Raw genomic sequence first — 10,978 nt, forward strand, 5'->3', positions numbered from 1 at the left:
TCTGCAATTGCTCAGAGAGTGTCTATCTCTGTCAGATGGTATTAAGTTACTTTGATGTGTATCAGGTTTTGTGAAGTGTGTGTGGTAGTGTTTGCAGTGGCTGTCTCTAATTTACAGTATTGTTGTTATTCAGTCAAATCCATTTGTCCGTACATCACATACATAACAGGTTTTGGTAACATTTTACAATATGGTTGTGAGAAATGCATTAGCTGACTTTTAATGTACAAGACTTCTACAACATTTATTTATAGCATCAATACAATTTTTTTGCACAGTACCCTTTAAATGGTTCTATGTACAATTTAAAATGTATACATACGAACTCTTTAAGTACCCCATTGACAGCTAAAGGGATTTTTTTACAGTGTATAATGTGTGTGTATACATGTATCACATTATTTTGTTACTACATAGTCCAGATGTGTTCTTAATTTTAAGTTTAAAATGATTATTATTTTTAAATCTGTAGGTTGGTTTCCCAGGCTTAATTTAGCTGAATGCGATACGGTACAAGGGTCATTCTACAAAAAAGGTGGAAATGCTTGTCCCTTGCTTTTGCAGACCCCTTAATCATTTAATTTGACCCAATAATCCCATAATGATATATATTTAATAAATATAGACTGTCCTTAACATGATGAGAGAATTTATTTATTTAATTTTCTTTTTTTTCCTTTTTTAAAACTTTTTTTAAATGTCTGGTCCTGAAAATTGCCCTGTCCCTTTGATCATACATGGAAGTTGTACTGTGTACTTATTATTTAAAACCATGTTTTTTATAAAACAATTCTAATTTACATTTACATTTAACCCTGTATGGATTTACTACAACACTGAAATGGTAAAAAATACACTATTAATATGAATAATATCAAATAAACATTTGTCCCCCAAATTTATGTCATTGGTGTTACCCTACACACAAAGCACTTTTATTTTGAAACAATGCATCAGCTCTTTGAAGTTTTTCATGGGTCAAGAGGTCAGTAAAAGAAGTGCAGTGGAGAAGGGCAAAAGGTTTGTGAGATGTCTTACCTTACTTGTCTAAAATATCATGATATATCTAAGAATTCTGAGATAAGATTTTTTGGATGTCATTAGTGTTACTCTTTTTTATAGCTGGGATTGTTAAGATCTTTACATAAAAATACATTATACTGAATAAGTATGTGATTGTTACATCTCTAATAAAATGGCACATGGCTAATGGCAGCCATTTTGCTAAAATATTCGTTTTTTCTGTAAATTGTCCATTGGTGTTACTCTCATTGGTGTTACCGTCATTAGTGTTACTTCTCTAATGAGTACTTATTATATTCTAATTTTGTCATTGGTGTTACATTGTTTTGGTGTTATGAATGTATTTTCTTATACTTTCTAGTAACTTTTCTCTGTCTTTTCTTGCTGTTATCATTCCTCTACTCAACCTTTAACTAAATACACAAGCTGTAATGAGAAAAAAAAAAATTAGTATCAACATTAATGTTGTTTAAATAACAGTAACACCAATGACAAATACTGTAAATGACTTTATTAAAATGTATTAAAAAGTTAAAAATAGTTTAAGCTCCCCGCTTTGTGGATTCATATTTGACAAGTTAATTAATGCTATTAAAGAAGTTTTGGGTATATTGAAAGAAGTTAATTTAAGCAAATTTCCATCACCCGAATTCCACCTTTTCTGTAGAATGACCCACAACCATCTTGATCAACAGGTCAGTGTTAGAGCTACATGTTGATTTTTTGAATACAGGAAAATATTTACCAAACTGATCACACACTATTGTTTCATTAAATACACAACTTCCCACCATAAACACACACACTCGCCTCACAAAACAAATCATACTTATAAAACTGCAATTTTTGTCCGCAGTGCAAAGCACTGAAAGATAAACCGATATATTAGTCCCTTGGCTCTCCAACCACTCACCTTCCCCTGTTGTGTTATCATTTATCCTCTCTGTAAGGTATTTAATGCAGTGCCTTTGATGCTTATTAAATTCTGTGCGATCTAAGCGTACACAAGCATCCCATTTAACCTGCCTTTACTGGAGGCACCTTAGCTGTGATTTTCTATCATTGCCCATTTAATCTCTATGGTTTTCCTCTCGACATGATTGATGCAGTAGTTAATCAGGTAAAGGTCAGGTGACAGTCCTCTTCAAGCTCAGTGGAGTTTGAAGTCTTGTATCTGTATGCCAAAACAGAAGGAATGTAATTACTTGGCTCAGAGAGGTAAAGATGAGGTCTGCTTTGTTTCAGCTGCATTTGGTCGGTCCCCTTTTAAACTGTTGTCCAGGGAACAATAATATGTGGATAATGGTTCTTCTGTAAAAAAATAATACTAACAATAAAATAAAATAAAAATAAAAATAATACTAATAATGGAAGAAATCAGTCAGCACTCGGCATATATTTTATAGGAAGTTTAAGAAAACAACAACAATTTGAATGAAACATCACCAGTCAAAATAATAAAAAAATAAAGTACATAATGCCACTTTAACCTGAAATAATGCACCACATTCTAATGGTCTTTAAATTTGACTGTTATTACATGACACCACCTGATGGTGATATTGAGACAAAACACTGTAACAGTAACACAGACGTACCCTGTGCAGTAGCACCACCTATTGGCTTCTTATAAATTACAGTTTGAGTTTACAGAACAGTTTAATTCATGCACTGCTACAGCATATTGTTCATTTAATTTCGTTGTCATTGTGGTCAGCTTGATAAATGACCTTCACTGCATTTTCTAAAACACAGCTAAATGGTGCATAATTATGCATTAAAAGTATTATAAAGTGCTTTAATATTATAAAGTGTACCCCCTTTAAGCATTTTCACTACAGAATGGGAATTTTGCATGCAATATATTTCCCTATCAAATTAAAATGGCATTTTATAAAAATAAAAAAAACATACATTGCTCATATTTTTGACTATTTTTGAGCCATTAAGTGACATTCAGCAAATAAAATCACAGTACATTCTTAAAAATAAAGGTGCTAAGTTAAAATTGGCCTGTCCAGCAGAGTTTTGCTCCAACTTGCCTCAGCACATCTGCCTGGAGGTAAGTAGTATGCTTACACTTTAAAAATGGCTTGGTTATTTTTGACCCACCATGGATAAATATTGGACAGAACACACTGCTGGGTTAAAATTGACCAAATGCATGGGTTATTATACCCCATGGTTGCATAACAATAACCCAGCATGTGTTCTGTCCAATATTTACCCACAATGGGTCAAAAACAACCCAGCCATCTTTATAGTGTAGTAAGACCTTAATTAGCTGCTTTAGGTGTGTTTGGTTAGGGTTGGAGCTAAACTCTGCAGGACACCGGCCCTCAAGGAGCGAGCTTGGCCCCACTTGCTTTAGTGGGTTAGTTTACCGAAAAATGAAAATTCTGTCATGGTTAACTTGCAAGTTGTTCCAAACTATACATTTACTAAACAGATATTTTGAAGAATGCTGGCCATCTGTGGCACCATTCACTACTATATAAATAAATGGTGTCCCAGATATGTTCAGTGATAAACATTTTTTAAAATATCTTAATTTGTGTTCAGAAGAACAAAGAAATGTATACATGTTTGGTTTTGCATCAACTTTTTTGCATCAAAATTTTTCTGTAAACTATCCCTTTAACATCCACAAAACTTTTCTAGTGCACACATTTGGATTAGTTGAAAAAGTTCCTACAGACTATAAAAAGTAAGAAAGAAATGGTTCTTTAAAGAACCTGGAAAGAGTGCATGTAAAAATATAAGCAATTTTAATATTTACATTCATACAAAAAAATTTACAATCTCTGTAAGCAGATACACTGTAAAAAATAAACTTGGTACAACTTAAAAAAAATAAGTGTTACCTGGTTGCCTTGAAATTTAAGTTAATACAACTTAAAAATATTATTTGACACAAAAACTTTTCTGAGTCAACTAATATTTTTAAGTTGTATGATCTCAAAAATTCAAGGCAACCAGATCATCTTTTTTACAGTGTATGCACGGATGTTTTGTCATCCGTGTAATTCTCAGATCATGGCGCTGGTCAGGTTGCTAAGCGAGCGTACGCTGTTGGTATGACGACTCTTACGGCGAACACTTCTCAGATAGTTCCTGTACAAGATGACGCTGATGACGCGGTCCTGGAACTGCTTTGATACAATGTAAAAGAGTATAATGTCCAGCACTGTACTTGCGTTCATTAAGAAGGTCGTGAAGGCCCCCCATGTGTTGTAACCCTGCCCACCACTCTGCAATAGCATGGCAACAAAACAGATATGGAAAGGTACAAAGCACACCAGCACCTGGATGATCAGAGTGATAATAATCCTAATGGACTTCTGCTTGACCTTGGGCTTCAGTTTGGACGTGCGACCGTGAATAAGATTGTCGACTATGGTGATGTAACAGCCCACCATGATGGACACCGGTACCAGGAAGAAGAAGACGAGACGTGTGAAATGGACGGGATTGTCGCGCCTCAAGTAGATGATGTCATGCATCTTGATGCAAGTGGTATGGTTTGAGGCACGGTCTGGATCTTCTTCTAGCAGGACGAGAGGAACGGTGCTTCCCAGAGTCATAATCCAGACCCCGGCACAGGACAGTAAGGCTTTTCGGACACTCTTTAGTTCTCTGGTGTGTCGCGGTTGCACTATGGCCACGTAGCGATCTGTGCTGATCAGGGCGAAAAGCCACAGGGCCAGACATGGATAGAGCACCGTTAGCGCGGCATTAATCCTGCAGAAGACATCCCCAAAGGGCCAGTACTCTTGACTGTAGTAGACTATTCGAAAGGGTAGCAGTAAAATGAAGACCAAGTCCACTAAAGCGACATTGATCATGTAAACCGTAATTGAGTTCCGTTTTTTAGTAGTCAAAGCAAAGACCCAGAGAGCGGTCAGGTTGACCACCAAGCCTATGGTGAAGATAATAGCATAGAAGGCTATGCTAGCAGTCCTGTACACCTGTGGAATGTGGCCCTTTATGTCAGGCAAAGCAGGCAAAGATGTGTTTAGATTCATTTTGGTTTGCCTAAAATAAAAAAAAAATAAGATATTAGTGCCTTCTTTGTAAACTGTTAGTGCTTTAGAAAAAAAAGGCAAATTAAAGGAATAGTTCACCCAAAAATGAAAATTCTGTCATCATTTACTCTTTCTCATGTTGTTATCAAACAGTTTGTGAGCCTTATTTACTTCCATAGTGTCAATTTTTTCCTACTATGGAAGTGAATGGGGCTCACGAACGGTTTGGTTACAAACATTCCTCAAATATCAACACATTGTTGAAACTTCATTTTTGGGTAGGCAGATGAAGAACACAATAGAAATACTTATAGACTTTTTAACATGATGAGATGTTTTAAAGTCTGTAAACTGATATTAAATATGTTCTCAGATTGTCACACCACAGATGATTAAAATACCCCACCAGGTAAATAAAATAAGTTTTCAAAATATTGGAAAAATAGGCAGGATTTTTTGCATTGCATTGCCCTCTCACCGGCACTATCCCATCCTCTCAGATCATCAATCAGTGGCGGCGGGTGACTTATTTTTTCGAGGGCGCTCGATGTGAAGTTCGTCACAACATCTATCTAGCCCGTCATGTGTGTGGTTCGTAATTTCAAAATATGTGTTCGGCGCGTCGAGTGAACCTATGTGCTAGGGGTGTAACGATTAATCGTGCAAATGCGCGTTTTCTCAATGAATGAATTTGAATGAATTACGGTGAAATTCCGGCACATCCAAACGCCAGGGGGCGCTCCCGTGCAGAAACTCCCTTTGTGCCACACAAGAAGCAGCATTACAAACGCTATTCCAGGAAATGTCTACACAGGAATATTTATATGCTGTTCTTCAAATTGTTTCAGGTATTTTCATGATAATAAAGAATATTTTGAATGATTTTGTTTAACGAGTGTTGCTTTCTTAAATGCACGTTATAAACGACTCCGACTCATAATGATTTTAGATTGATAAGGACTTCCTACTGACCAAATGCCGTAATACAGGCACAAGCTGTGTATAAAACGAAGAATCGCAGCCTTGCGATTCAGAATCGATTTCAGACAGGCATTTTTAATGAGGACCGCGATTGAATCGTGATTGAATCGTTACATCCCTACTATGTGCATCACGTGTCTTGTCAAAATAAGTGCCTGCTGCAGACGCGTCTAAAGGGTTTATGATAAAAGAGACACTCGCGTTTGCCAGATACTCACATAATCTGATGCGTAATCAAAGTTCACTGTTAAGGGAGTGTCTTTAGGGTGGCCATTCGTGCCAGTTTCACCAGACAAGTCCCGGCAGGGATTTCGGGTGCGTTCTCCGGAAGTCGCGTTGGTCGACCGCATACGTCATCAAGGTTTAATATTTCGGGTTCTACTTCAGAAAAGCAACCGTTACATTTCATGTCTTAAAAGAATTCATCTTAATTTTCTAATGGATTTTAACTGAAATGTGAGAACCTCGACGTACAACGTGACTTCCAGAAGACGCACCCAAAATCCTGGCCGGGACGTGTCCGGCGAAACTGGCACGAATGGCCACCCTAAGTGTCTTGCATGTATTTTGTGAACGTGAGTGTCTCTTTTATCCTAAATGGTTTTGACGCGTGGGCAGCAGGCAGTCATTTTGACAAAACACACGATGCACATGGCTCACACGACGCAACAAACACATACAGTATTTTGAAAACACGAGCAACACACATGACACTTTGAACACATATTTTGAATTTGCGCCCCTTTGGAAAAGCAGTCATAGCTGCCACTGTCACGAATAATATTGAATGGGATTTTAATGATAAAATGTGCTATTTAAAAATCACATTTGCCTAGTGTATTGTCTTCCTACAGTGATTAATAAGCTAAAATAGCAATATTTTATTTAAGGACTGTCTGTGAGGCAAGGTCGAATTTTCATTGGTCGCTTAATTTTAGCGTGTTCCCCTACCCTAATAACATTACGTAAAACTTCTTGCACTACGGAAAGCAAACACGAAGGCTACCAACATTCCTTAAAGGAACAGTATGTAGGATTGTGGCCAAAACTGGTATTGCAATCACAAAACTTGTGGCTAAAACTGGTACTGCAATCGCACAACTGGTGGCCAATACACAAAATGACAACATAAACATCAGTTGAGGGCTGCAACTCCACTTTTTAAATGACAATATCCTGGCCGGACCACTGTTGTCAGTGATAGAAGTATTTGAAATGAAAATGATTTCTTAATGTCTAGTGGCCATTTTATGATTAACTGATATAAATTTCTTACCTAGTGTTCCTTTAATTTCAAGGTTTTATATTGCATTAACTAATTTCACCATGGACATTCGAAAATGGATTAAAAAGAAAGAAACTACAGCAACTGTCACTACCTATGGGTCTGAGCTCTAAATAAGCAGTGTTGTGCTAATATAGGTATGTGGTTTTTTGTTGATGTATATAGTAAGATTGTTCAGAGCTCTATACGTTGCTCACTATAGCTGCAGGTTTTGTGGTTTTATTACAGAGAAGTTTGTTTATAACGCGTTAAAACTTAAGGAACGTACCAAAGCTATATATATATATTTTCTAGCTGGGAGAATTCCAGTATATGCATTCATGTGATCGCCCCCTCTCTGTATTTCTGACGCCCCCTCATCAGAGCTCGGCTGGTGCCGGCACTGCGTGCCCACAGTTTGTGTTTAAACAATGCCCACTCACGGAAAACTGTGGTCTCTCTAAACTTTCAAATACTGCTGCAACCTGAATGGCTGTTAGCAATTGTGTTGGGGGGGTCATGCTTGGCTCCAGTGCGTCATCAAGCCACCGTTTTAGCCCTGCCCAAAAATTTATGAACACAGAAAAGCTTTTTACAATTCAGTACCGCGTAGTTCACAATTTTTAACGTGTTTCAGCAATGCATTTATAACATTTGTATTATGTTTAAAAACAATTCTCTGAAATGACTTTACAAAGACTTTAAAGGTGCTGTAGAATGTAAAACTGTATTTAGCTTGGCATAGATGAATAATAAGAGTTATGTACATGGTAATGACATATTAGCCTCTTTCACACAGTAATTTCGGTCAATTAAAATGAATTTACCAGAATTAATTTACCAGTAAATACAAAAATGTGCTGTTCACACATGAAGTGACGTTCTGTCTTTTACCAGTAAGACATCATTCACACATCAGTATAAAAATACCATTAAACTCAGAGAGAAAGCGGAAGTTACCTCTGGCGGGCAACAAGTTCAGTGTTGTATTTGTAATCAATGGCGGGTTATAACTTCATATCCACGGTCAGTATTTTGTTGTTTTTATATCTGTGGCAAACACTGATGGTCGCAAAGTTGCTCGTGAACAAACAACATTGCATTAGGCTGCATTAAACTGCGTTAAACTGCATCTTAAACAACAGCAGTGTTTGCACATTACGCTTTACAGAGGGCGTGCTAAGAACATCAGGAATTCGGCAAATAGATGATAAGCTGTATTAAACAACGTTGGTGAAGAAATATGGATGTTAACTTCAGGTGTGATCGACTTTTAAGCAGCGTCTGTGTGGAAATGTACGTAAACAGTGCGGGGGTAACCACATCATCTGTATCAAAACTTTATGATTGGCCCGAAGCTATCAGCGCGGCCTGACGTCGTCCGTTCTAAATGCCGGTAATATATATTTTTTGTTCACACATGGTGCTTTACTGGTAATCTTACAACCTCTTTTACTGGTAAATTGGCACTGATTTGCCAGAAAGGTTCTGTTCACATCATAGAGTGCAAAAAAAGATGGACAACGCCCGTTCGCTCTCTTCCATTGTTGAAAACTGAAAAGTGAAGCTGCCAGTGTCCCAATACGGCGCTGACATCTTGGGTCTTGAGTCTGCGCAGTAGCGATTTCGCGACCAGTCCTGCACAGTAGTGAGCTGGAAGTAAAGCCGCGAAATCAAGGCCCCGCCCTCGCTCTCGCAGAATGCACATATCACAGCTGTTAATCATGACGTCACAATCATGACGTTTTTATAGCATTGAATAACTAACTAAAAACAAACTTATTTTAAAAACAGACACGATTGATTTCTCCTTCTTACAGCATATAAACCTTGTGCATGCAAAAAACGGCCAATCACAACATAACACCAACTGTGACATAACGTTTTTCAAAATACCCTCGAGATGTACGCCCCAACATTAAATTACACATTAAATTAAGTATAATGTTGTTACAATGCTAAAAACAAAGTTGTGACTGCTAAATTAATGCTAAATGCTAGTTAGTGCTATATGCTAGCATTTAGGCTGAAGTTCTACTATTGATGTTACAGGGGCTCTCCTGATTTTGACAAGTGGTTGATGTCCTCAGGGCAACATTATGTTGACCCTGGGACAACATTTCAATCAACCAATCAGATTTCAGAAATTAGTTTACAGTTTGTTTTAAGTTTAAGCTTACAACAAGGATTAGCTGTTTCTAGACCATTGTTTTTCACTTATCATGTCCCTCTGATTTTAGGGTTTGGTTATGGTTAGGGTTTGGATATGGGGTAGGTTTAGGTTTTATTTAGAAAAATGTTGTCCTTGGGTCAACACAATATGTTGCCCTGAGGACATCAACCACTTGGCAAAATCAGTTTGAGCATGTTACAGGTACGTTTTGTAGGTCCATACTGAAACATAAACTTTCCATTCAGAAATTCCCATTAATAATCTCCAAACAATTGTTTATTCTTCAAAATCTGTATATTCGTCTTATACAGGCTCAAACATATAAGGTCTGCCAGCTACTGAGTGACGGACCAGCTACTGACTGACAGCCAATCAGAGCAGATCTCAACATTATTATTCATGACCCTTTCAAATAAGGTACTAAATCAAGGGCAAATTCTAGGGTTGTAAATGGACATGTAAAAAAATTCTGGATAATTTTTGCACTTAATAAAGCCGCATACCTTCTATGTAGATATCAGAGAACAATTTAACATATTATTTTAAAGCATTCTTGGGCACCTTTAAGACATGCTACAAGTTTTTGTTCTGAAGATTGGTAAAATCTTTCAAGACAAAATAGAGAAGTGAAAAGATTAAGTAAAAGTTATTCCTTCTCGAAAGTGAAATCATAAGCTGCAATTAAATACAATTAAATATTTGTTTAAATGTTTTAAATGACTTTTTACCATTAAAAACTATACAAAAGTATTCATAAAATCTGTACATGAGTGGATGTAATAAAGTGCTGTTGTGAAAGGGCAGCTGACATCATTCGCTCTTGACTGCTTTGTCTGAATCTTGACTCCACTGTAACGTTACATCAAATGATCATGTGCCCTTAAATAATCTTTTTTTAAAACAGTATTTGAATGTAACCTACATACTGTTATGTTGAATCCACATTAGCTTTACATCATAGTCATTTAATTACATTTGATGTTCTTTAAGCTTAACTGGCCTAATTCTATTCTGTACGACTACATGATAAAAATGGTAACAAAATATTTTACCAACCTCAGCGATCCATGATATCACAGCGTGTTCGACTCGTAACTATTCTAGTGCTTGTGCGGGCAACGACTGTAATGTGCCATCGCTTTGAAGCTCAGATCTAACATTGAGGAAGTCATGTAGTCGGTGTCTTTATTTAGATTAGAAATTTTTTCTTTTGGTTTCTGTGAAGCCCCTTCTGTTTCCTGTAACGCATGTACTGGTGGAGAATGTATCTTAAGGCCACCAGTGTGTCATATGCAGTTTAAGAAAGGAGGCGAAGTAAAGATGTGACAGATTTTGGTGCTGGTTATTGATTGTGAAAATAGGATTTGTCACACAGCATTAGCTCTCATGGGAGCCGTACACAGCAGGTGGCAACAGAAGGCATCTGGTGTTGAAGAGTTTTAATTAAACACAGGATGCTGAGGTTGTTGGTGTATAAACAGGAAATGAGATCTTTGTACTGTTTGAGACTGT

At 37.0% G+C, this 10,978-nt stretch overlaps 1 protein-coding gene across 1 annotated transcript; it reads right to left on the reverse strand.

Moving 5' to 3' along the window:
• Nucleotides 1-2,404: 2,404 nt before the first annotated feature.
• Nucleotides 2,405-10,702, reverse strand: gpr18 (G protein-coupled receptor 18). Its single transcript, XM_055215293.2, has 2 exons — nucleotides 10,523-10,702; nucleotides 2,405-5,058 (listed from the first exon to the last, which is right to left on the reverse strand). Exon 2 carries the CDS (start codon nucleotides 5,046-5,048, stop codon nucleotides 4,053-4,055), a length of 996 nt encoding a protein of 331 aa, XP_055071268.1. The 5' UTR covers nucleotides 5,049-5,058; nucleotides 10,523-10,702; the 3' UTR covers nucleotides 2,405-4,052.
• Between the last annotated feature and the right edge of the window lie 276 nt (nucleotides 10,703-10,978).

The sequence above is a fragment of the Misgurnus anguillicaudatus genome, chromosome 17, assembly GCF_027580225.2.
Source record: "Misgurnus anguillicaudatus chromosome 17, ASM2758022v2, whole genome shotgun sequence".
NCBI classification, from domain to species: Eukaryota; Metazoa; Chordata; class Actinopteri; order Cypriniformes; family Cobitidae; genus Misgurnus; species Misgurnus anguillicaudatus.